A 27,625-nucleotide genomic window follows, 5' to 3' on the forward strand; every position below is an offset into this window, starting at 1 on the left:
TCCCTGAGCTGTTTATCCTTGACAAAAGAGGCACATTTCTAACACTTCATTGAATCACAGACAATCAGAATAACCTTCGCACATTGCCCTTTTCTCTTTAAATTAGTAGTGATGTCCTGTTTGTCCATGTATGCCCAGTTGTTTATCTTACTTTTTTCCTCAGTTGCAAACAGCTGTGCTGTCCTTTTTTTTTTTTTCCTGCCTTCTGCATTTCTCTCCTCTCATTACCTTTCTTTATCTCCTTTTTGTGTACTTTGCCTTCTCCCTGTCATGCTTGCGTCCCTTTTAGTGTGATTATTTGGGAAGGAAAAGGGAATTTATAGCTCTCACTGGATTCCGTTACCAACTGTTCCACCCATCTGACCCCTCCGTATCTTGCAGTCCATGACTCCACGCCAAATTGTAATGTTACCATAGTATTTGGGAACCCAGCAAGTATTGTGGCTTTCATTATTTTTTAGTACTACCTCCCATGTAGTTGAGCACAGCCAACGGTGAGAAAAGTAAAAGCACAAGTGCCTGTTGTTTCATCACAACGAGAGCAGAGAGACAGCTCAGACCTGTGCTCCATGTGCCTCCAAAAAAAAAGGGGGCCTTGCACAACATGCTAGATCAGCCTGTAAATGCCACAGGAGTTGCCCCTGAACAGCACAACTGCTTCTTGGAACAAACAAAGGCTCTTTTCTTGTCTTTGTTAAAGGGGAAAAGATTGTGTTTTCGAGTGAGAGGCAAGGGAATAAGTAGCAGTTTAACTGGAGGCAAAGTGACTCTGTTTATCAGGTAAATTACCAAGTGGAAAGGGTTGAAAATAGCATTGCTTGGCACAGGGAAAAGCATTAGCAATAGGAAATGCAGGCCCAGCTGCACTGGCACAGAGTGTGTTGTATGGTGTCCAGTCCAGCTGGGCACTTAAACTGAATTTGTGTCTCTCACCTGGCCAGGAGACACTGGTGTTCTGTTCCTCCTCCCTATGCTGCCCATGACTGTTCTGATGGAGTAAATAATTGATTTCCTGGACAGATATGTTCTCCCGCCACCAGTCTGCCTTTGAAATTGATGCCAATGAAAACTTGTGTTCTCTAACTTCTTCTGTGCCTTCTCTTTGCTTCCTTCTTCCTTTCCAGGGCACCCTGACGTTGAGCAGCCCTGTAAATCCAGCGTCAGGACGTGGAGTCCCAATTCGGCCGTCAATCAACACACGGTGCCCCCAGCCTGCCCCGAGCCCCAGGGCTGCTACCTGCAGCTGGAATTCCGTTATCCCCTGACCCCAGAGTCCCTCACAGTCTGGGTGACGTTTGTTTCCCCAGACTGGGACTCCAGTGGAGCAGTGAATGACATCAAGCTGCTCACCGTCAGTGGGAAGAACATTTCACTGGGGCCGCAGAACGTCTTCTGTGACATCCCGCTGACCATAAAGCTGGATGTGGGACAAGTGGGAGAGGAGGTGTACGGGATCCAGATCTACACCTTGGACGAGCACCTGGAAATCGACGCTGCCATGCTGAGCTCTGTCCCCCACAGCACCCTGTGCTCAGGCTGCAAACCCATCCAGTACAAAGTGGTCCGGGACCCCCCTTTCCAGTCTGGATCTCCAGTGGTCATCTCAAACCTCAGCAGGAGATTTGTTGACACGTAAGTAGCTGCTTCCCAGAGAGCTGGATAGATCAAAACAATGTTTTCTGTTCTTCTCATCCTTCTAATGTCCAGGACTACAAGTGATTGTTAAGATGCTGAACTAGACAGACGTGCCAAGAATAACCAAGACTGGATGTCCTCATAGGTTGTCTCTGAAACCAGGAGCATTAAACCCAAATTAGATAGTCTCAGATTTCATGGAGAGTTTTTCAGAAATTTCTAGGCTGGCTATACAGAGACGTGTCATTCAGGCTTTCTTTAGGTAGAAAAGATAATGCAATCTACCTAAGATACAATAAATTAAATGTTTAATCTAACCTGAATGAGGACCGCTGGAATAATATGGTCATCACTTCCTTGGGAATCTTTTGAAAGTTTTAGTGGAGAAGGAGAGAGCAGGGCTTTCAGTGGCGGAGCACCGATTAACTGCTAAAGAAAGTGTGCGAAGAAATACACGTGCATGTTCAGGTGTATAAATGTGTTTCGCCTACTTCCATTTTCCGTTTTCATGGGTCACTAAACCAAGTTGCCTTGGTGTGAGATTGTTCTGAAATGGAAAACATGGCAAATGCTCTAGTTTGTTGTAGAAACAGAGTTTCATCCCAGATACAATTACAGTCATATAGTAAAGGGATGCATTACTGTTGAGGAAAGTCCAACTTCAAAATATTTACTGACTTGAGGAGATCCGTGACCTACCCGTAAGCATTTGACAGGAAGAAAAACATCTTTTGCATAACATGATTCCCTGGAAATGATTCACTCGTCTGTGGGAGCAACATGAAGCTCTTTTGAAAAATGAATACCAGATAAAAGGAAACCTGCTAAGAAAACTGCACTCTAATTTAGAAAAGATGATCTAATTAGTACAGCTAATATCAAGGAAGCATACATCATTATGGTCTTCTAAAGCATATTTAAATAGAATAAAAATGATTAATTAACAATTCAGTAATCACGAGCTACCACCCCTTTTCATGACCCAATTATGCATCTCAGAAGATGCAAATTGTCCCTACAGATTTAAAAATTTAAGGCAACTAACAATAGTGAATCTAAAAACAAAACCCGGGACATCACTAAGATTACTCATGTGCTGAAAGTTAAGCATGTGCTTAAGTGCTTTCTTGGGTTGTAGCCTTGTTCAAACAATTGCTGGCACTTAGCATGAGATGGATATTGCCATATTGGAAATGTGGTAAGTGGTGAATTTTCCCAAGATTTTGCTGTGAAAGCATCTTTGCCTGAAACCTAGCCCACTCTCGTTGGAAAACAGGACTAGTTTGGTTTGAAATATTTGCATACCTTAGCACAAGTTCCCACAGAAACAGGTCCAGCTTTGACTTCATGACACAATGTGAAAGAAAAAAGAGAAGCCCCAAGCACAATTTGCATTCTGAATTCTGTTTCTTTGTCTTTTTTTATGATTTTGTGAATCACACCTAGCTTACAGCTAGCTCAGGTGGAGGAATGCTGTAAGAATTAAATCAGTAGCCAGGAATTAATGACAATTTCCCTGAGGGTCATTGATTAAATCACATTGGGTAACAGCACCGTCCCTGTCTCTATGTCTCAGGTAGTTACACAGCCAGCTAAAAATCAGACAGAACATTTAACTTAGTCTTTCTGGGCTCCACGTGTGATCAGTGGATGGAAAGAGATGCTCCTGGAAGCTGGCACAGCCAAGCTCACAACCAAATCCCATCCAAACCCTCCAGGCTAGCTGAGCTCACTTATTCTGTGTCTTCCCAGGGACCACAGGAAAAATCCTGCCAGTGAGCTCTGACAGGACACCTGGGAAGTGAAGTTAAGTTCTAGTCACTGGGTGAGGAGATATACAGATTCTTAAGCACTCATAGCTGGCTTTGAGTTTTGGCTGATTGACAATGAGGATGAGCAGGCCCTGGCACAGGGTGACCAGAGAAGCTGTGGCTGTCCCTGGATCCCTGGAAATGTCCAAGGCCAGGTTGGACAGGGCTTGGAGCAGCCTGGGACAGTGGGAGGTGTCCCTGCCCATGGCAGGGGGTTTGGAGCAAGATGGTCTGTAAGGGCCTTTCCAATCCAAACCATCCTGTGATTGTGTGGTTGAAGACTTCTGCATGCGTTTGAACTTTTGAGAAGTGATATGAAATTTTTATCATATCATCTGGGCACAGCACTGATCTGTATTCCCTGGTGATGGAGAGATTGCTGCTGCTGGGCCATACCTTGAGACACAAGAAACTCCTTGAAACTCTGCATGGGGTTGTGGTTTCCTGATGGAGGCAAAAGCAATATGAATTTTCCTTTGGAACCTTGTGCAAAGACTAGCCAGAGTCTTTGCAGTCTCTAAGCAGGAAGGAAAGGACGAGGGAATTCAGGGGCAGAGGCACTGGGCCATGCTCCTACTTATGAATATGTGTAGAGGTAAATGCTGTCTCTCTCCCCTGTTCACATCTGCCTGCTTAACCTCATTCTGCACCACTGGAATTCAGCACATTTGTGCAGTCAGATTTTGCAGCCCCTTTATCTCCCTGTGAGCCCCAAGCCAGTTGCCCCTCCTTGGTGCCCTTGCATGTTTTCCATATTAAATAAAACAACACCCCCACATGTTCTGTGGAAGGCTATTTGAAGGCAGTCACATATCTTTACTCTTGCCTCCTCTGACCTTGATCTTCACTTTCTCTTTTTCTCCCAAAGAAAATATTTGCTTGCACTGTTATCTGTGAGCAAGATCCTTTCCCCAGGTGTGGCGATGCTGAAAGAAAAATTAATTTCTCCTACCTTCTTCCCGTCAAAGAGAGGGAACTTCCTTTTAAGCTGAGAGGAGAGGCAGCCTTTAATGGATAGCCCTTGCCTAGTCAGCACCGGGTGCTCCACAGAGGAGAGTAAATAACTAGAACAGTGGAAACATTTTATTAAGAAATGCAAAATAATGCCGGACCTTCTGTTCTCAAGATGAATTTTAATCTCAACTCTTGGCTCAAGCTGAGGCTTAAACATTAATTTCTGAGGGACAGGACCTTATCCAGGACCTTATCCTTGGACCTTAAGGAAACCAGGCAAGATACACTCAATTCCACTGAGTGTGATCAGCCAGAATTGCTGGTGTCTGGGATACAAAATGAGAGTCAGAGCCTAGGAGAAGAGCAGAAAGCTAAATAAATCAGTGGGGGGAAAAAAGAGGTCAGGCCAGGTGCAGCATAGAACTGCTGAGTCTTCACACCACAGCAACTGATAAGGAAGGAGCCTCATGTGCAAGTCTCAAAGTCTCAGCTCACAATTTAATCCAAAGTGTGGGCTGTGCACATGCGCAGAGGCTGTTCTGTAGAAACTCTGTGTGACATGGTTAAATGGCAACTGAGTGGTGTGGCTTTTTTCCATTACTGGAGCTTTTTTACTCTCACATTGTTGTGCTGGAGAGTAATCCTTGCTGATTTTTTAAGAGCTCAGTGAGCAGTCAGTGCCCAGAGCTCTCTGGATGGTGTCAGAGGCACAGTTAGGTGTCAGTGCCAGCAGGGCAGTCTGGGGTGAGCAGCCTGCGTTCTCCATGGCACTCTCAGAATCCCAGTTTGAGAGCAATGAGGAGCTGAGTGTGCTTACAAGACCAACATGAGACACTGAGGTTGGTTTTGGAAAGTTGTCAGATTAACTGAAAAAGTTTCAGAGAGTTGGACATTTTCCCAAGTTTTCTGACACACACTTTGTAAGAAGCCTCAAAGTGTGGTGGACAGCACTGGATCAGGTTGTCTTTGTGGTGTTAACCAGTAGGGTTTTTTTTTCAAGACAAAGGCATTGACTGAAATAACCTGAGAAAGGATCTCAGCACGAATCCCTGGTACAAGGTTTGGGTTTGCAGAGTTGAGTTTCGCTGAGAAGCAACTTTGCAGTCCTGTGATATGTTATTCTGAGCCATTCCTACCAGAGCTTTGGTACAGAGATCCTGCATTCAGACTTCAGAAAAGAAACACTGAAAGAAAAGCTTGCATTTTCTTGTGTAGAAATAGGTTTTTCTTCTCGATTTTGGCTATTTTGCACTGACATTCTATGGCTAAACCTTTTCTGTTGCTTGATAATAGTTGGAGGGGACTGATTGTCATCTGTGTAAAAAGCAGTTCTTGCTCAAGTAAGTACAATATTTTAAAATATGTTGTTAGAATCAAGACGTTCATTCAATGCTGAACTTGCAAACTCCATGTCATTTCTTGGGTTTTAACTCTGTTTTAACACCTCAGGGTGGTGGATTAAGATCTTACTCTGGCTTCTTGGAGTGCCTGCAGAATCCCAGAGAAATTGCCACCCTCAGGACGGCAGGTGGCTGGAGGGCTCCTGTGGCACTGTTTGTGGGTCCTTAGTGTTTCATTGCTCGTGGGTCCTTAGCAGTTCACGAGCTTTAGCCCTCTACTTTATCCAAAACGATGATTTCTTTCCAAATTTGCCTTATTGTTGCATATACCATTTGTTAGTGGTCCCCAGCTGGAAGGGGCATATGGTCAGTGACTCATCAAAAATCCCAGATGAGGAGAAGTAGAGTCAAATGGAAAGTGACTCTTTAGTCTGAAGGCTCCTACAAATATGAACAAGCAGAGAGGCTGGAGAATCAGCAGTAGCTGTTCATAATGAGCAAGAAGTCCCTACGGCTACTTATTAGTGTGCCTTTTAGCCCCTGAACTCAAGAAGAAGAGTTCATTTACCTGACCCCAGCCCAACTGAATGGACTGGGAAATTATGAATAACACACTGATGATATCTAAACCCAAGTCCCTGCAGAATGCAACACTAAAACTTCATAGAGACATCTGTCCTTATTATGACATTCCTTCCTTCACCTCAAAGATCTATTTCTCTGCTTTCTGGAGGTCTACCAGCCAGAGGAATGTATGATCTAAAGCAGCTGAAATGAATTGCCAAATCTATCTGTCATGAAGATAATTAACACCATATTTCCACCCAAACAAGATACAGATCGCTGGGTGGTTTTTCTCCCGACACCAAAAGATGAAGCCCATATTATCACCCATCTTCTGCTCATCCTTCCTCCACAGTTACCATGCCAAACCTCTCTCGATATGCCAGGAAATACTGGGGAGTATCTAAGATAGGACTGAAATATTAAGAAAACACTTTCCTTGCCCAGATTTATCTGCAGGGTTGTCCATGTGATACTGGTGTGCTACATATCTGGATTCCCAGCTGGCTTTAGAACTGTAGATGTCATTCCAACTGTCCCGTTGCACGAACACCTACCCAGCTTCCAGACCCTGGAAACACTCCCAGACCCTGGGAAGGCCTTGCCTTGATGTGTGCAAGGACCTCCTGTTCTCTTTCATCCTCCTGATGGTTCATAGTTGCCTTGCAATTGAATAAATCACAGAAACATGGAATGGTTTGTGTTGAAAGGGACCTTGAAGATCATCTCATTCCAACCCCCTGCCATGGGCAGGGACACCTTTCACTAGACCAGGTTGCCCAGAGCTCCATCCAGACTTTCCAGTTAATTAACTGCTCTTTTCCCCTCTCACTTGCAATAAGGAGTTCCCAGGTTATTCTGACTTTCCTGGTCCTAACATGCGTAATATTATCTTATACCAACATACGGACCATTTCAAGACATCCAAACCTGTAAGTTGTTCATTTCTGCATTATAACTCCATATTTCTCTGCATTGAGTGAGCCTATTTACCAGTTCTGCATGTCTCTGGATCCTTGAACTTTTGGGTTTCTGTTTTGTTTTTTTTTTTTTCAGAAAATGTTTGCTAGTCAGCCTGAAAGTGATAACTGAATGAAAAAAATCCATTTTCATTCAAATTTCTCTTTCTAGCCAATCTATTACTGCTACTAGATGTAAATGCAAAACAGTGTGTCTGTTGTTGAGTCACTGAGTATTTAATGCCCATCATGCACTACGAGGCAACTGCTGTTATTAAGAGCATTTTTCACTAGTCTCCATCTAGGAGGTTTCTTTCCCATAATTGCACAATTCTCCATATTATTTGTTCTTTAGCAGTAGGTTAGAGATCCCTGGCTATATCCACATGATATTGCACAGCTCCTCTCCAGCAGAAACAGTTTTACCAAGCTTCAGCAGGAACAGATTTACTCTTATTCACACTTTCTTGCCCATTTCTAAGACCTTCCCTATCGTTAGCTTTCCACGCTAGCTTTCCATGGACAAAGCTATTTTGAGCTTCCCCAAGAAACAAATACCTTTCTGTCCCACCAGGTTTCTCTTACCCTTGTGATTTCCAGTTTCAGGTTCAAGAACTTGCCTAGTTCTTCATCTAGAGTCCTTTTGTTAAGGAGTAAATTCCCAGCAGGAATAGTGGCTGTGCTGTCACTATATGAAAACCTTGTCAGTGAAGCTTTGAGTGCGTTGGAGCTGCCTGTGGTCAGTTTTGGCAAAGCTGTGATGTTTGATATGCGGCTAGTGTAGGACAGTGCAGCAGTCCTGGTGCTCAGCAAGGGGCTGGCATTGTCCCTATGCTGCTCTGAGGCCATGCCTGGCCTTGGCTGTGTCACCAGCTCCTTCCTCATGCAGACAGTAAAGATTCCCCTGTTCCTGCTTAATGAACTTGGAAACCCCCCATGATGAAAGAACAGAAAAATATGGGACAACTGCCTGTCCCACACCTTCCCTCCCAGCAGCAGGAAACTGGTCACAGGTTCACCTGACACTAACAGAGGTGACATGCCGTGGGAAGGAGACTCCTCCACCCTGTAGCAACTCCACTGCCAACACCCTCTGGGGAAATTCTTTCCTTTCCCAGCAGTGGGGCCTCACCTGTGGCTTGCAGGGGTCTGGGCAGGGAGGCACCGGGGTGACTGATGCTGCTCCCTGTGCCAGGTAGGAGCACACAGCCCTGCTCTGCACCGAGGGCTCAGTGAGCCAGGAAGAGGAAAAAAAGGTAAAAACTGCTTCTGTTGCATCTCCTGTTCCTGCCTCTCTCCTTCATGTGCCGTGCTGTTAAATCCCCAGGTAGCGGTTGTTATTATTTATAGCTGCCAGTAGCGTGCTGGGTGTTTCACAGAGGAAATACACAAAGTGCCTTCATCCAAAGAGCTCCCAATGAAGTGTTGGGGGCCAGTGGTGCTGCTGCTCTCAGGGGTGATGCATCTCCACTTGGCTGATGTGATTTGACAGCTGGAAGCCACATTCTGATGGCTTTTCTTCTTCCCTGCTTTCTTCATTAAAGGTGCCAGGTTATCTTTGCAGAAGTAGAAAACCTGCTTCCTGACCTCACACACAGAGCAGGTAGAGCAATTTTTTCCCCTACCACCCTCTGCCAAATTGCCTTAACCCTGCCCTGGAGGGGAGAGAGAACAATTTGAAACTCTTTGCCCATTCAGGAGGCAGCTTTTCCGCTCAGCCTGTGCAGGGAGGCCGTTTGGTGCCAGCTGTAGTGATAGATTTGTGGTTCCTCGCTGTTGTGGTTTCTTACGTAACGCTGTAACTAAAGCTGGCACTTGACAGGATCCCCAGCTCCTGTTCTGGCTCGGCTGCACATGATGCAAGAATAAAGGTAGTAAGGGTGGGTGGATATCTTTATGGGGTGGTGATCCCAGCACAAGGCAGCCCAGAGGAATTCTTCAGCCTGGGTCTGTCTTTGAAACATGGGATTGCCCTGAATGCCCCACAGCCACCACTACTAAATAAAATATTTCAGGAAAGAGGGATTTCCCCATCTGGGGAGTGACACTTGGCATTGGGATCAGCTCTGCTCCAGCCAGGGGCTCCCCAAGGACTGCTGCTACATTGGACTCCCATCTCCAAAGTACCTCTTGGGCAATACATAGAGGCTGCAGAGAAATCAACCTGTAGACTACAACTTAGCCATGTCCCAGTGTCCCTAAAAAAGTGAACATTAACAGCTGTCCTATTATTATCCAAATAGATACTATTAGAAATTGATATATTTAATCACACCCAGCCAGGGTGGAATTTAAACTCATGACCCAGAAGTAGTCGCAGAGTTTTCAGCTGCAGGAGGGAAAAAAAAAATAAAGAAAAAAAGAAAAAAAAAAAAAAAAAAAAAAAAAGGTCAAACAGGACTTTTCCTGCTGGGCAAAATAATTTATTGCCGGTGAAACAATCTCAGATATGTGGTAAATTAGGCTGTGCATTATCTCATGGATAATAACTTCTCTCTGATGTTTGCCTTCTTGTGTGCATCTTTATTTTGGGCTCTAAATAAGATAAGAAGCACCAGAAATCTCCCAGGAATAACAAATGCATTTTCTTTGCTTGATTGAGGAAAGAAATATTGGGCAGACATGTGTTATGCAACAATTTAAAAATAACTCTCTTGTAAAACTTGGAGTGAGCCTCAAATACCACAGAAGTAGCAGAAATGTGTTACCTACCTTTTTATCAGTCAGCCAATACAGCTTTTCTCAGCTACTTTTGCTGAACTATTGGCCTGATCATTTCCTGGGCATTTTATTTTAATATATTTTCCTAGGAAATGCATTCCAAGTCTTTGATAAATTTGAATCTACACTCAAGCAGGCAAAGATTTGGAAAGAACGCTGCACTCAGACTGAAATACCTGTGCTGTCCTTTGTATCTTGCAGGGTCTGCAGACAAACAAGAGAAAAGTGTGTCCAGGCTATGCTGGACATGGCCCTGAGCAATTTAGTCTAGTGGAAGAGTTGAAGTGAAATGAGTTTTAAGGTCCCCTCCAACCAAAACCATGCTGTAATTCCATGATTTCAGATGTATCGCTGCATGGCATACAACCTGCTGATCCTGCTGCAGGCCCAAGGCACCCATCTTGTGATCGTTTCACCCAAATTTCTCTCAGTCTGTTTTGGTCAGGATCTCCTTAAATGAATGGTGACATTGGGCATCTCTGTGCTGATATCCCAATTTCAGCATTTTCCTGGTACTCTTGCGATAAGAAGAGCAAGGTAGAAAGAAAGCTTCTTCTTCTTTTAAAATTGCACCTCAGAGACGGTGCCTGGAATTTGATACCCCAAATTATCAGCCCCTGAAAGCCCAGTGCAGTAAACCGGATCATTTATTCACAGTGGTACAGGATTTTTTTTTTTTAAACTGTAAGACCAGTTGCAAATGTAATGACAATAGAGGAAATTAGCTCATGATGGGATTTTAGGAAGAGGCTAGTGGAAGTATGCTCAGTAATGTTCAGTTATTAAACCATTAGAGATCCCACTGGAGACCAGCCAGTAGGATTTCTCATAATCTGCAGTGGCTTAAGGCAAAACACAGAACCCCTGAGGAGGGAAATGACAAAATGTTGCTCTGGAAGAGTTGCCTCATCTCCTCACCCATGTCTGTGCTCTGCTCTGGGTGTGACAGCACATCCCTGTCTGTTATCCCTCCCTCCTCCTGAGGAGCAGGAGGGCCACAGCCCTCCTGTCTGGACCCCCCCAAAATAGGTCTTGGTGAGGTGGGATGGGGGATGTGAAACCAGAGAACACTGCAAACATCTGTGTTCACTTGGGGCCCAACCTAAGCTCTACTGAAAATGCACAAAATAACTTCCACTGGCTCCGGGAGCCTACAGATCAGACACTGCCAGTGTTTGCTCCCGTGGCTCTGTTCACCATTTTGGTGGGATTACAGGGAAACAGGAGGGTATTGAGTTCTGAAAATCAGGTCTTAGCTCAGGCCTGTTGAAAATAAATCCAAGAAGTCAGGTTTGGATTCAGAGAAGGTGAAGAAGATTATTCTGCCAAGCTGACCACTCTAAACTGGGAAGAATTCTGTCCAGGACTGGCACAGGGCTGAGGGCAGCAGCTGAAGTGCTTCCTGTCTTAGCGATACTCCAAAAGGTGAGGGGTGGCTGTTGTATCCCAGGGTGTGGTGGGCAGGGTGTGCATCAGGCACTTCTCCTCCCCGGTGGTGAAACCAGGGGGATGCTGGCGGTCCTGCATGGGCACAGCATGTCACAGCTGGGACGTGGTTCAGGGTGTCAGAAACCAGAGTGCTCACAGAGAGGCACGCTGCAACAGGCACAGCTTGTCAGTGACAGTGCTGGCCTTGGCAGCAGTGCTCCTGTCCCAGCCTGCCTGCTGGCTGTGTTACTGCTTTCTCCCTGCTGCACCGGGACACCACAGCACTGTCCTCAGGTGGAGGATATTGGCATCATTCCCTCGAAATCAACGGAGAACTGCTGGCTTCTGCCAATTGGAAATAGGGGTTTCTGCATTTCGTGTCCCCAGTTTTTCCTCCCTCAGCTAAACCACACCAGCCTCCCCTCCTGTGGTGTCCACATCTGAGCCTCACACTGGGAAGTGCTCCCGTCTCACTCAGGGTCTGAGTGCAGCAGTGAAGAAGAAAACGCGACAGATTTTTTTTTTTTCCTTCCTTCCCTGCTTCTAATAGCAACCAGGTGCTCTGACACTTAACCTGTGTGCTGCCGTGAAATTGCCTGTCTAGTGCAAACACCCATGTGAGGCCCAGGGCCTCAAGGATTTACTTTATCCCAGGATTTGTAACCTAATCTCAGTGAGATTGTCCATTTATATCAGCCACCTTAAAAATTCATATTTTTGTTGTTGTTAAACATGAGAGGAGAAAATTGTGGCTTGACAATATTTTTGTGGTTTTTGGTGTTGTTTTTTTTTTTTAAAGAGCTATCTTTAAGGCCTTGGCTGCAAACTTTGTTGTTTATTTTATTAAATATGCTGCTTTGTTTTAAACTAGTAGCAGTGCTTGGAGGATTATGTCAAAGTCTGCAGGAGTTAATCAGGTGCATATATGTCTATAGGTTCGCTCTGTACGAAACTTAACAGTCCTTGCGTGAAAGATGGAGAGCAGTATGTGTTAAAAAAAAAAAAAAAAAAAAAAAAAAAAAAAAAAAAGTTCAAAATCAAATGTGTTTAAGGTCCCAAACAGGACCTGGGTTTCATAGCAGAGGTGCTACAGGCAGACATAATCTTGCCCCACGGCATCTTGTGCAGGCATGGAGCCACAAATGCACCTCAGAGGGACAGATGAGCAGCTGAATTGCAGTGGTTTGAACCTGAAGTGTTTTGCTGAGTTACCTGAGATTTACAGCAATGGAAGTGAGAGCAGAGCTGCAGACTAATTGCCTGGTTTGAATTTGTGGTGAATAGGAGAGTTGGTGGTGGCTTTGGTTCCTAGAAACACTCCAAGGATCAAAGGATATTTTCCTTTACTAATACGTTGGATCCGTTAACCTCTGACTTCAGTCCCAAGCCCATGGGTTATTGCATAAGTGGGCAAGGTGGCTGGTTTAGGTGTTAGTTAAACTTTCTGACACAGCCAGAAACAAAAGTTGAGTCTGGGCTTTGGAAAGCACAGAGTCCTGCTGGTACAGAACGTACCCACCGAGTGTTCAGCTGAGATTATCTGTTCAGGCTGTTGGCTGCTCCATCATTCTTTCCTCGGAAACACCCAGTTCAGATTAAAGTTGAATTTGGGAACAGAAATCAACCATACAGCCCCCAGCCTCCTGAATGTTCATTTAGTGCTCCAACTACCCTGTTTTCCTGTGCTTGTAAACAAATCATAAAAAAGCTGGAGGGCACAGAACAAACCTGTGGCCCCTGTTGGCACCTCTCTCCTCAGAGAGAAAGAGACAGAGAGAGAGAGAAAAGCCTCTCCAGGGCTGTTTCTTTGGCATTTGTGTCTTCTGAGTCAGCTCAGTATCTGAGAGAGAGGCAAGAGAGTTGTTTTGAGGCCTTTGCACCTGCCATGTTCATGTTGCTGGGCTTATCCAAACAGGGAGAGCTCGGACCACAGCTGAAATAACAGCCCAGCGCAAGAGCTCGGGATTTTTGACGTCCCTCATGTGTTTACAGCATCCCACCCCTCCTCTCTCCTGACTGCAGAGCCAGGCAGGAATTCTCTTCATTATCTTCTGCCATGCTTCTCATGCCATTTTTTATTAAAAAAAAGGCAGAGCAAGGGGGAGCGTGTGCGAGAGGAGAGAAGAAGAAGAAAACAGTTGTATTTGTGCAGTCAGTGGCAATGAAGGGAAAAGGATGGAAGTTGGGGAGCAGATCTGTTTGGGTTGTCCTAAAGTGACCTCCTCCCCCTGGCTTACTCTATCAGTTGCTTTTGGAGCACCTGAGGATAGTGAAACCTGTAAACACCGTGGTGTTAGTGGATATTTGGGGTAATTCAGGACCTCTGGAGCTGGCACTTTTTGAGGCTGTGAGCAGCCTGTGGGGACAGACCGGACAGCTCCAGGCTGCATCCGACAGGACAAGGGATGGTGTAGACCTTCAGATCTTCTGTTTGTGGTTTTAATTCAGTCCAGCCTGGCAGCTGATTTAAAGTGTTGCAAGGAGGGAAGATGTGGGGTTGATGCTGTTTGCTGCCAGCAGATTTCCTGTTTTGCTCAGCAAGGCTTCCTTGCTAGAGAAGAAGAGCAAAGGTGACAGTGTTAGAGGGAAACAGGGCTGTCACCAGCAGACCAGGGCTCATTCTGGGCTGCGGAGAGATGGCAAGGAAATGTCATCTTTTGTCTCAAGCATTTGGTGGCCGTTTAAGGTCAAAGACAGATGGGTCCTTCATGAGGACACTTCAGGTGTTGAATTTGCCTGTTTCACATGACACTGGCTGTGACAGCTGTAATTTAATTGGGGATGCTTAAGCCTGTCTCATCTTGTCCTTAAATAAGAGGAACACTGTCTGCTTTCATTGCTGTCTCACCATATGTCTTTTCATAGGGCAGAAGTTGGGCTCATCATTGAGGATATCTTCAATTCTGTTGGAAACCAGTCTTTGCTGTATAAGAAACCCTCCTGCTGTTATTTGTAGCAGGGAAAACATATATGCCGTGGTAGTAGGAAAAGAGGTGTGGGATGTCTGCTTTCCCTCAATGCTTTCACTGCATCTCGAGTGTGTCCTCAGATGCTGAAACCCTACAGTGTGCACAGAGCAGATGTGGTTGGGGCAGAGTCAGCCCTTGCAGGTCTGCTGGAACTCAAGGACATGAGTGTTTCTTCTGTAAATTCAATGATCCTTTAAACCCACCTTGGTCTGAGTAAAAAAACAACTTCCCACAGGTATAACTCTTCCTGTTACGTTTTCCAGGAACACACAAACAGAGACCAGAGGTCCCTCACCTGGGGGAGAAAGAGAGACCAAGATTAAGTCAACTGCCCAGCCTCCCCAGTAAAAACAGGAAAAGAATTAGAGGGTTCTCTATTCCTGACCCTGGATCCGTCACTTGCCACAACAGACAGGAAAGTTGCCCTCGTGGTATTTCACACGGCACGTCCTAATTCCCCCTCTAAGCAGAGGGCTTGAGTCATTGCTTTTTAATAAGGCTGCCTCCCCACAGGCGGAAGCTGCAGTGATCAATGCGGCTTACTCAGTCCTAGAAAAGGTCATTAAAAGACCATAGATACTCATTTGAGGAGTGTTTGTTCACATCCTTGATGTTAAAGATGTTCTTCTCTCTCACTTCCTTAAGCAGCATCTTAGGAAGCTGCCGTGCGCTGGGTCCTGCCCGGCAGCGGAGTGGAAAGTGCCCCTTGTTGCTGGCACTTGTTCCATCCAGGGAAGGAGGGAGAGGAAATAAATGGACAAAAATCACACTTTTATCACCACTTGGAGCACAGCTTGTCTTGCTGACATCTCCAGATACTGTCTGTATTATCGACCTTGGTATCCTATAATGATAGAGAGGGAATAAACCCTTCCTCTCCCTGTTCTTGCATTCCTCCCTCCCTCCCTCCCTCACTATGGGACTGGATTACTGCACATATTGTCCCTTTAGCAGCTATATTTCTCCAAAATGTGGGCACTGTGAAGAAATACTAAAACTCTCAGTGGCTGCCAATATGACACATTTACAGTTCAGGAGGCTATGAGTATCTCACGTTCCAGTTGTTGAATCGTGAAATGCCATATCCAGTTCAGTCAGCTTTTTGTCACTCGTTGTGTCAGGCCAGGGTTACTTGAATACATGATGGCTTCAGTTTAGTGTCTAAGGAAGTTTTTGGTGCTCCAGTCCAGCCACATCTTCAGCTTTGCCTGTGTGGTGCTGAAGAGCCCCTCTGGAGCAGACATCCCATTTCTGAGCTCCTCTGGGCACAGCTGGTTTGGTGGTGCTGCCCTGGATGTCACACCCTGTTGTCCCCCAGTGCAGGCAAGACTGTGAAGCTTCAAGTTGCTCAGAAGGGAATTTGGGATGAGGATGGGGAGGATTGGCCCCTATGGAGACCTAGTCCCAAGCCTGCCATTGCTCTACAGGGAGGTATTGGTGGAAATCACACCAAAAGTCAGAATCTTCAAACTCCTATTTTGCACTCAGTGACCGTGATCTCAGTGCATCAGAAAGCAGCGCGGCTTTATTTATTTTGTAGCTGCCCCAACTGTTCATTTGTTACCATTTACAAAAAATTGAATCTTTCTTTGTGGTTGGCAGATCCCCAGTGACAAAATCTACATTTCTGCAAGTGTACTTGTTAATCTTAAATATTTTACAAATAGTTGTGAGATGGTTTTGAGACAGAGCTTGAGAAATAAATGCTCTTTAATAATCAAAGCTTGGCCATGCTTTGATTTCATCAGTATATATGAGAAACCTCCCATCTCAGTAAGGGGATTTATCTGGGAGTGAAATCTAAAGGAAAACCCTCATTATTTTACTACTGTGTGTGTTTGGCCACTTTAGTTACTTCATATAATTCTTTTTTTTTTTTCTTTCTTCCTTTTTTTTCCCAGAAAAAAACCAATTTGCTTTAAACAATTCCCAAGGGGCAGAAGTTTGAAACTTTTCACTTTGATTGAATAAACAGTCTTACCAATATCTGGGTAGGCATCTCCCCAGCCTGTAGGTGAATTAAGATACTGTTTGTGCTACACGAACTCTCAAATTTAGCTAACAGGAGCCATGGACTGTTGCTGACAGGAATGAGGTACAGAAGGAAGGAGAAAGCCAATTCTGTTTCCCTTCCACTAAGTTTCAGTCCCATTCCACTGCCATGTGCAGTAACAAAGAGTCAGACCCAGTGCTGTTGGCGTGCAATTCATCGAATGCCAGTTATTTTGCAGGCACAGTATCCATGAGAAACAGCTTTGTTGTAAAATATAATGTGGGATATTGCAGTTTAAGTCATGCTTGTTAATTTAATGAATGTTGTAAGGAGATACTTATTTCGCAAACCTGAAGATTTCAGTAACTCATTGATGTCCACTTGAATGGCTTTGCTGCTCTGTGTAGTAGATTTATCTCCCCGTAGTACACACTTCATTAGTAGATGCTTTTTGACCAAGTTCCTGTGACAAAAAGCCATGTATATTGCTGTCAGTAATTGGGGCAATGTGAGTGCAGTGAGCAGAGGACTGGCAGGGTTGGGGAAGAGTTGGGTTGCCTTTCCTGCTCTGCAATTAACCTGATTGATGACTTTGAGCAAATCTCATTCTGCCTTGGCCACTCCATGGCTTTACAAATCGGCACAATGGGGACAACCTTAGCGAGTTTCTTTGGGGAAAGTTTTGAGTCCTGATAGTGTAAAAGACGTTGTGAAAGAGCTAAACATTTTTATTAGACTTATATTATTCCCATATTGCATATGAAAAATATTATTCCTCATTTACAGATGCACAGGTTTTAGGTAATTATGGCTTTGCATAAATCTGTAACAGTTTGCTAATTCTTTCTGTGAATATTTCAATGCTAATACCCTGATCCTGTGCTGTGGATCCTATTTTTTGCTCTGGAAGAAACCATCTTTGTAACTTACTGTTTTAATGCCCATATGTGAAGTGGATAACTTATTTGTCCATCACTGAGACACCCTCAGCTTACACTAATCATCACATTCCCACTGGCTCCAGGTGCAGCTGGATTGAGCTCAGGGCTGTTTAGGAAATAATGAGTATTTACAATAATAATGGGTAACAGGGCATTTTAAATGAACTGTGGCACAGACTCGCTGGTAGCACTGTCCCTGACGTGGAGCAGAAGTGCCCAAGGCTGAATATAGTGAGGCACAGATCTGGTTCCTCAGGTGGTGAAGTACTGTTGATTGTTGGTGATGCTCCCAGTGTTTGCCATTGCTCACGGTGAGGGTTGGCACTGCCACGGTGTCAGTGCAAAGCCATCTCTGCAGCAGGTGGAGACACGAGCAGCAACTCACCAAAATGCATGTTTTTTATCAGAAAATGGTTTAGCTGTCAGGTGGTCAAGAGCTGCATCTATTTCTGAGCCGTGCAAAAATCAAGCATAGACAAATGTAGTGCTTATTGTGCTCACAAAATAAAGACACCCAACCAAAAATTATTCCCATCAAAACAAGGTAGGAATGCTGTGAGGGGCTGATTGAACCATACCTTGCTTTTTTGGCTGCCAGACCCTGCTCCAGTCCCTCTTTCTCTGCCCTTTGCTGCTGCTGCCTTTGTTGTATGAATGTCTGACTTTCCTTTTGTCTGGCAGGGAGCTGAGCGACAGGACCACGTACAGATACCAGGTGGTGATTGTGTCTGGGATGGAGGAGAGCGAGCCTTCTCCCGCCCTCGTTTACATCTCTGGGAGTGGATACTGTGGAGATGGGATTATCCAAATGTAAGTCTGAAGCGAGCAAACAGATAAACCTGGGCACACCTCCTCAGCCAGAATCTGAGACTAGGAAGGAACTGATGACCTCTGATGTCTCCTTAGGTTAGGCTGGCTCTCATCTGTAGATAATGACTCACGTGCTCAATGATTACTGGGATGATGACATTTAATTGTAATATAGGCCCTTCTCTCCTGGCACCAGGAGATACAGACAGAGATACAGATAATGGAGTCCAGACTGCAGGATCGATAGGCACGGAGGCTCTGTGCTGTTTGTGCTGTTTGCCCGTGTATCCCTATCTTTATACACGTATACGACATTTCCTACACAGACCTGGTGCTGGAAAAATCCACACAGCCTTCGATGCTGTCCTCAGATGTGCTGTCCCATGTGTGTGGCAGCTGGGTAAAACCCTGCCACGTGCTGGGGACAAGCTCCTGGTGCAACCCCTTCTTTTGACTGACCACCAGAGCTGGGATGCATTTGGAGGTGGTAGATTTGGCCTCTGCGGGAGAGTGCTGGGAGCTGCGTGTTCTCAATCAGCTCCCCTCTCTCACCAGTCCCCAGGCCACTGAAAATGTAAAACAATCCTTCACAACTATGTTAGAGTTTATTCTTTTACTATGTTGGCCCTTAAGGCTGCTGCTTCAAAGCTTCCTGGCATTAGGTAATTTAATTATTTAAACTATGGAAGTAACAACAAGCAAGTGCTTAATCCAGCCAGTGTTATTTGCTTGAAATAATGCTGATCAGCAATCACACAGCACAACTCTGTCAGATGATATACCTGGCAGCAAATATTTGCAGGAAGAGGCCCAACAGGCAAGGAAAGCAAAGAAAACAATCAAACAACATATGAATCCAGGGCAATCCTGGAAAGAGAGGTGGAGAAAGACAGATTAATTTTGCTTTACATAACTTTTCTGCTACTGTTATGTTTGCACATTCCTCAAACATCACTTGTGGCTTTGCAGCAAGTGTCAAACAATAGCTGAGCTGCCTCAGGAGCGAGCAGGAACCAGACTGTGTCACAGCTTGGTTGGTTGTGGCCCCACTTGCAGCTGTGGCAGCCCCTTTCTCATCTGGTTCCCACTCTTCTCCCCACACGCTGCCGCAGCTGGGCAGGTTGGCATGAGGCAGGACTCCATCCCCAACACCCCCTGCTCCCTGTTGGCTGCTCTCCTCCGTGTGCTGCCACCTGGAACAGCCCAGCTCCAGGCTTTATGCCTTGTTATTCCCATGCTGGGGTCACAGTCTGGCCCTTCCAGATTTAATACAAAGAGTTTCAGAGATCCCTGTTCTTTTTTTCCCCACCTGCTGAGCTACAGCCACACCAGCTATGAAGGAAGTTGCTCATATCCTCATCAGAGAACAGCAAGTGGTATCCACATGTGCAGGAGAGAACTGGCCAGGCGAGCCTATGAGCCAGGAATGATGGAAGTCCTCCCTTCGAGGAGGAAGGGAGAGGCATTTTTGGGGTGGGCACACAAAGCTGCTGTACCCAGGGCTTTGGGGTTCTCCAGAGGGGTCGCACAGACCATCAGGTTCATGCTACTTTGCTTTTTGCATGTGTGTGCCCTGCCTGCAGAGAACTGGGGGAAGAATGTGATGACATGAACAAGATAAACGGTGATGGTTGTTCCCTGTTCTGCCTGCAGGAGCTGTCCTTTAATTGCATCGGTAAGTCCAGCTCTGAGCCCTTCCACCCATGGTGGGCAACAACCCTGTGCACAGTGCAGGGGAAAAAACAGCAGTACTTTCAGCATTTCCAGCTGAAGAGTTGTCATGGGAGAGAGAAAAAAGGTGGAATTTGTAGGTTTGAAAGGTGAACATATCTTCCCAGCTTCTGGTCATTTTGATGGGAAATTGGTTCTGCTGGCTTTGAAACAGCCCAGGACTTAGGGCTAAGTCAGCCATTGTGGGACTGATCCAAAGCCCATTGAAGTCAGTGGGTGGTTTTCCACTGGTTTCAATAGGCTTTAGATCTGACTACGTGAGAAGACATGAACTGATTTTTTCTGGTAAACAGGAGGAGGAGTGAAAGGGGAAGGGACTGAGACCAGAAGCAAGTCCAGCTGAGGTCACACCTCCTTTGAGTTGCAAATCAATATCTGAGGATCAAAGGTCTGGCTAATCCCCTTTTTCAGAGGTGAAAACTACTTAATCAGATTTCATTTGCAAGCCTGGTTTGCTCTGATTAGCAAAACCTGTAAGCACAATGGCCGGAAGATGCTCGAGCTATCGGGGCTGCAGTTTCAAGCTTTACATATTTATTAAACTCTCTAGGAATGCTGGGGACAGAGAAGGGAAATGGGGACCAATTTACACTGCACCTTCTGTGGAGTAGCCCCACGTTGTGGGGTTGCTTTTTCCACCCAGGGATCTGTGAGGTCTGAGAAAGAACAAAACATGCCGAGCTTCAGGAACCAAAGTTAATGTTTGTAAAGGGTCGGCTTCTTCTCAAGACATTTTATGAGATGTCTTATCTGGACTGCCCAAGCAAACACTCTGTCCCATGAAGTCATCCTGTGCTTTCAGCTCAGGGCATCGGTCCTCAGCAGATAACGTAATGTTGGCAAGTCTGAAATTTGCTCTTTTTGGCGGTTTGACCATTATCTCTTGTGCCTGGAGCAACATAAAGTGGACCTCACAGGCATCATGTTTCCGTTGGGTGGTAAACTGGGGACTGCTCGGCTCATCAGAACAGCTACATTTCCACATCAGCATCCCACACCGTGAGACTTGAGGCCTGATTTGGTCATGTACTTATTTACATATGTAAATACTTCTATTGAAATCAGGTATATTTATGGCCGAGACTAATTGTGACAACTGGTGGTCTTGAAGCTACATTTGTGTCTCCAGTAACTTGCTGCCTTAGAGCTTCAAGCATTGAAATATTTTAGTCATAATATTTTGAAAGTGGAATAAACATTTACTCAAATGTTTTGGGTTCCCCAGACATCAGGCATAGTGTGAGGCCTGTTCCAGCAAGGGTTTGGGCTGGTGCTGGCTGGATGTGTCTGTATCAACCTGCTCAGCATCACCATTCCTTGGTCCAGGTTTGTGCTTTGACCACATCCCAGTGTTACATTAGGACATGACCCAGTTCCTCCCCTGTGTCCATTAGTTTTCCGGGGAACCAGGTGATGTGGGCTGGGTGGGAGCTGCAAAATGCTCCAAATACTTCCATGGAGAGGAGAAAGAGTGGGGTGTCCCAAGCCTTGGACCACACAGTGGTGTTCTTCCAGGGGTATGCAAGAGTCTGCTTCGTGCCTTTGTACATAAAATCATGGAATTGGTTATGCTGGGAAAACCTTTAGGATCATGGAGCCCATTGTATTATCCAGCCACCGTCATCCAACCATTCATCCCCCATCCAACGTTCAAGGAGCAGCAACAGGGCTTCCTGAGAGTGTGGGACAAGGCTGTCTGACAGCCAAAATGAAGCAACTAAAACATACAGATTTTTCTACTCCATGACAGAGGAAGTGGGTTTTCAGATTTGCTTGTGTTGGAAAAGAGAGGGGAATTCCAGGGGCAAAAAAAAATGTTGTTTGTTTGTCACAGACTTTGGAAGGTTGTGGTTTGCACAGATCCTGGATTACAAAACAAATGATATCAAATTCCTTGTGAAATATTGAATAAAGGGACTCAGATGAATCAAATTAGCTGAATCAAAGGGAAGGTGCAGGAACAGAGACCTTAAAAATGTTTGGTTGTGTGACTTTACAGTTGTGCTGGTGTGACTGCTGTGGTGGTGATGGGCTCAGTGTTTGTGCAGGGTCTGTGAGGGCAGCCCCACTGCTGTTTGCAGGCAGATACTGCCTTCAGGTCTCTAGGACAGGTTCGGAGGAGCTAATACCTGTGAAACACATCCTGTTGGCTCTTGTGGTAGCTGGACCACCGTGAATTATGACCCCAAGAGCTAAGGAGACACTGCCAGTTTGTCTTTCAGACAAATGAACAGTGCTGATTTATATTCTGCTTGGTATATCAAGCATTAAAATCTCACCAGAAAATATAAAGATGTTAGGGAAGTGAGTTGCTGTACATATTACATAATAAATAATAGTAAAAAAAAACCCACCAGAAATTCAGCATTCTCCACAATCTAACAATGTCAGAACTAATCCTCTGCCTTTTGCTGAACAAAAGTCTCCTTTGATACTGGCGGGGTGTTTTCCTGGAAAATACAGAATTCTTCAGTCCCCGTTTGAGGAGTACAGAAAAATAAGTGTAATTTATTTCCATGTTTACAAGGCTAACACATGTTATAATACTGTAGAACAACAAGCAGTTATTTCAGAGAGTGTTATTTTTTCAGTGATGTTCTTGTTGTATTATGTAGCTCTTCAGAGCCCCGGGAATCACTCCCCTTCACCAAAGAATTCAGTGAGCCTCAAACACATGTTCAGAGGCTTTGCTGAATCGGGGGCCTCAGGGTTTGATCTTGCAAATGCTTTCTTCCAGGCATGTTTCTGAACTACCACAAGGCATTCTTTAGACTTCAGCAAATCTAACCACAACAGTGAATGCAATGCCTGTCACAAATTGTCTGCAGGATTGGGTCCCACGTGGCTGGGAAGAGCCGCTGAACGTTTTGTTTGCTAAAGACGGGGCTGAAGGGGCGTCGTGGGCGGGTTCCAGAGGAGGAGGTTGGATGGCAAAGCCCAAGTGGGCTCCTGCCTCCAAAAGCAGAGACCACGCAAGTCACCTCGCTTGGTAGGAGAGAAATACAACAGAGCCCGCAAGCACCACCAGGCTTTAGATTCAGAGCCATGAATCACAGAATAATTTAGGTTCAGAGGAGTCTCTGGAGGTCTCTGGTCCAAGGAGGGCCAACTTCAAAGTTAGAGCCAGCTTCAAAGTTGGAGCATGTTGCTCAGGGTCATGTTCAGCTGTGTTCTGGATATTTCCAGGGATGGAGGCAGCCCGTTTGCAGGTGTCCCTTTGCCTCTCTCACTCCTTTTGCCTTTTTAGGATCATGGGGTTTATGGGCTTTTTTAATTGGTCCAACTTTCCTTTGACTAAATGGCACAAGGCTCTCAAGACACTTTGCACCAGTGCCTGTAATAAAATTAAATTTCTTTTTTATTTTTTGCCTTGCTTTTGTTTTTCCTCCTTCTTTCCACTCTAATCAGATAACAGTGGATCAATCTGCTCTGCCAGGGAGGAGGGGAGCGGGGGAAGGCAGGAGGGAGGCAGGGAGGAAAACTGTGTGGTCTGACTGTCAGGCTGTCCTGGTCTTCTCTAAGCACAAAGCCGAGTAACAGAAAACAGAAAAGATTAATAGCATTTTCTTCCTGCAACATGCTGAAGAGTGACAGTGAGATTAATTAATTAATTAATGGAAGCATCTGGCAGTGCTCAGGTTTTTTTTTTTAAGTTCTGCAGCACTCTCGCCCTTCCCCGTCGCGAAATTTATCATCTCTACCTTTTCTCCCCCCCACCTCCCCAAGCTGCTTCATGTAGTGGATTTTGCATATTTTTTATCTTTTCCACCCAGAATTCGGTCCCACGGGGGAAAGTTTCACTTTGCCTTTTGATTTGTGGGAGGCAGGTGATTCAAAGCCGTGTCCCCGTGACTGATGCAGCACTCCCCTACCTCTGGGCTGCTTCCCTTTCACCTTGCTCCTGATCACTCCCACGATAAACTGAGTTTTGCGGTTACCGCGGATCCCAGCCAAGTCCCACCCGATGTGTCCTGTGTAAAACAGACCCCATTTGTAAGAGTTATGATTCTCGGTGGTGGGAGCCCGGGGCTTAGCACTTGATCCATTCCCAGCGGAGTGTTGAGAAATGGGTGTCTGAGGCACAGCTGAGCACCTTGTCCTTGGTGTGCACTCTCCCACACACCAACACTGCACACCCAGATATATGTGGGACATTGAGAAAGAGCCCGGCTTTCATTTGCATTCCTTTTGTGGAGTGGGATGTGCATTATGCATTGATTTAGCTCACCAGTGCTGAAGAAAGAGAAGGATATAATAAAAAAGATGCAGAGATCAATAAAAAAGGGAGGGAGGGGGAGAGAAAGTAATATGAAAAGAGATGAGTAAAGACTGATAGACACATTGAAACACAGCTGGGAAGTAGCTCCAGAACTTCTATCTCCCCTTAAGTTTGCCAGGCAATTTATGGGGTTTTCAGTCACATCTTATTGGTGTTATTATAGCTATACTTTATCTCCTTTGCTTATAAGGGACTCTTGGCTAAAGCCTTTTTTTACAGCAAAACAGGGCAGCGCTTCCACTGACTTCCAGATGGGAGTGGTCACCCTGAAGAATGGGAATGTTTCAGGTTAGACACACATCTCAGTGGTGTGTGGGATCAGGGCCTCAGGGATATAAAACACAAAGAAAAGACACAGAGCAGAGGCAAAGAGAAAATAAATATATCTAGCTCTTGAATTTACCACCAATTTCTGGCATGCTTGAAACATTAGTCACCAGTGGTTGTTCAGGGAGAAGTATGATTTTAATTTGACAATGATCCTTAAACACCTTTTCTTTTGCTCCTGCTTGGCCCCAAATGTTTTTCTGCTACCTTACAAATCTGGATCTGTCTTCCTCCTCCTCCTCAGAGGCCTCTCCCTCCAGCTGTGAGCCTTACCTTTGTGGGAGCTCTATCCTTTACCTCTCCCATTATCCATAAATTAAGCATAGCACTTTCCCCTAATCTTATTGTTTGGCGGGCTGCATTGCATTCAGGGAAATGATTAATATTCATGAGCTTGCTATCTCTGTTTGGTGCATAATCCTCTGGGGAAATTGCAGTGTTAAATGAGTGACACAAACCTAATTTTATATGTCTTTTCTTTCCTTTCTTTCTTTTTCCTTTTTTCCCTTTCTGACAGAGAAGTAATGTGCTTAAAATAAATTGATGGATGACCATCCATATTCATTGTGGGCATGCTTTGAGAGCGCTCCCATCCTCTCCCCCTCCCTTCCTCCTACTACTGCACAGGAACACAGCTTTGGCTGCCCAAACCGTGGCCCCATGCAGCAGCTAATGGTGATTCTGCCTTCTTTCACCAGCATTAAATAGGCCTTGGCTGACCCCGCCGAGGGCTTTCAGTAGAACAACAGCATGGGAGAAACAGAGCCACCTTGCAAGAGAAGCTCAGCATCTCCCAGGGCATCAATAAGGTGAAAGCATTGACCAAAGAGCTTGGGAAAGAGGGTTGGTGTTGTTAAAGCAGCTGAGATTCTATAGCAGAATTTCATGGCAAATAGTCATGAATTTACTGGCCGGGGTTGTTCAGATGATATTTGTGTGACTCCCTCAGCTTAAGGCAAATACTTTGAAGCTGACTGTTTCCTGCAGCTCGCGGGAATGTGGCTGCATGTTCTGAAATGTCTAAGCACTCATTTGGCAAGTTAGTAATCACAGCATCCTCGTAAAGTCTCTTAAAGTGATTTTCAGACTGTCATCATTAATAGTGCAATCCTAGGAAGGCCAGCTGAGCCACAGAGCAGAGAGAGCAGACATCTCAGGCAGCAAAATACAAAGGACAGATGCTTTTTTGTGGGGGAGAATGTGGGCTGGAGTGGTATTTGCCTGCATTTTTCCCTAGGCCAGTGACTCCAACCCAGCTCAATCCAGCTTTAGTTTTTAGGACACAGCTACAATGAAAGTCCAGCAGGAGAATTACTCCTCTGCTTGTTGCATCCCTCACACATTACTCTCCATGGATCTGAGAGGCTTCCACAGCTGGTCATGCTCCCATCCTTAGAACATCCTCTGTGACTCAACAACAACTGTGCTCAGAGGATGAGGCTGAGCCCAAGGCCTTCCTTTGCAGTAACCTCCAACCACATGCCCAAACAAGCACTTTGTTTCCCCAGGGAATGGCACCTCTGTGTTTTTACTCTTGTGTTCCTCCTCCCAAACAAGCATGTCAGGTGTCTCAAAGGGCCATGTTGGCCACCTTTCTCGAGGTCATAATGGTTACTCCCTTGTGTGACAGAAACCTCAAAACTTTCAGTTGAACAGATTCCAAGTTAAGCTGATAAATCTGCGTAATATCAAAATCTTCTTGGCACTGCTTTATCCAACCATCCAGGGAGGGAAACAAGGTGAGGTGGGAAGAGAACATATGTGTTAGTGCTCTTACAAAAACACCTGGTTGCCAGGGTGGGGATGGCTGTGTTGGGTCCTGGTGGCCATTGCTGCTTGGCAGGGTTGGGGGTGGTTGTGTTGGGTCCTGGTGGCCATTCCTGGTTGACAGGGTTGAGGATGGCCACTTTGGCAGTGATAGCTCAGACAAGGTCTTGTACCACCGCCAGCCAAGGGAAATATCCTTTCTCTTAAATGACAAAGACTCATGTTCTTGGAGGTGAAATATCAAATTTCAGTGCTGGGCTCTGAGAGGGAATTGTAATTGTATCTGTCTGCAGCAGGCAGATCAATTGCATAATTCTGGTGCTCTGACTGCTATATCATAGCGAGGAGCCGAGTCCTGCCACACAAAGAAAGCCAGTCACGCCCAGGAATGCATTTCCATGAAGCAGCTGAATTACCAGGGAGCCGTGCTCCACAGAGGCATTATCCCTGCCTGCTCTGCTCAGGAGATGCTCAGACATGATTGTCATATTCCACGGAAAAAAAAGCCTCCTGTGAGGCCCCTGGATGTTCCGCAGTAGATTGCGACACCCACGCTGCCTTCATTTCCAAGGTGTCTGTTTTATTTCATTGGAGGAAGACGTCACCATTTATTGATATGTGACTTTATTCAGAAAGGTCTGCCCAAACTCCATTTAATGGCTTTCCTCCTTTCAATCACAACATCCAGAAAGGAAAGTAACTCTTGCATATTTTACTGTAGCAGGAAATATCTCTGTCTCTGCCTTCTTCAATATTAAAGAAGAGATTAGCAGATATCCTGGAAGCAGGCCATGTTTTTCACTCTCTTCCCACTGAAGCCAAAGGTGAAACTCCCATAGAAATAAATGGAGCAGGTTCTGCGGTCACTCAGCCACCGAGTTCATGTGATCTGCAGTGGAATTATTTCCCCTTTTTGTGACAGAAACCTCTGGATACATTTCTTCTCCTCTGTGTGAACATAAACACCAGTGCTGGAGATGCCGATTAAGTGACGTGGTGGTAAAACCCTGCTTCTGCAGAAGCTGCTGACTTTGGTGAGCCTGGGGTTAGGCCTTTGCTGTGTCTGAAGGCCTGCACACCTCTGGACAGACCTTTCAGGGGTTAAAATGCAAATCTTGTTCTCTTCCAAGAATTTGTTACTCTGAGACAATGTTTCTGCGTTTTTGTCCCCCCCCCCCCCTTTATTTTTTCCCTTTCTTCTTTTTTTCTGGATAAATAGTTATGTGGCATGAGGCTTGTTATAGTTGGAAACATCCCTAAGTAAACAGCTGAGCTTAAAAATACTCCTTTTTTTTGTCTGGCCTTTTAAAAAAATGGTAGTTACTGCACAAAAGAAGACTATGCCGATGCCAATCACTGTGTCCTGGCTGAAAACAGGAAGCTGTCCCCAGTGTCT

The 27,625-nt window shown here is 45.4% G+C and overlaps 1 protein-coding gene across 1 annotated transcript in view; it reads left to right on the forward strand.

Moving 5' to 3' along the window:
- PAPPA (pappalysin 1) overlaps window positions 1-27,625 on the forward strand; it is a 174,535-nt gene that overhangs the window by 71,554 nt on the left and 75,356 nt on the right. The window contains exons 7-9 of the mRNA XM_066201131.1: window positions 1,125-1,632; window positions 17,997-18,125; window positions 19,709-19,800. Coding sequence (XP_066057228.1) covers window positions 1,125-1,632; window positions 17,997-18,125; window positions 19,709-19,800 — 729 coding nt within the window. The remainder of the gene's footprint in view (window positions 1-1,124; window positions 1,633-17,996; window positions 18,126-19,708; window positions 19,801-27,625) is intronic.

Source organism: Chamaea fasciata, unplaced genomic scaffold, assembly GCF_029207755.1.
Source record: "Chamaea fasciata isolate MVZ Bird 193981 ecotype frontalis unplaced genomic scaffold, bChaFas1.0.hap1 SCAF_20, whole genome shotgun sequence".
NCBI classification, from domain to species: Eukaryota; Metazoa; Chordata; class Aves; order Passeriformes; family Sylviidae; genus Chamaea; species Chamaea fasciata.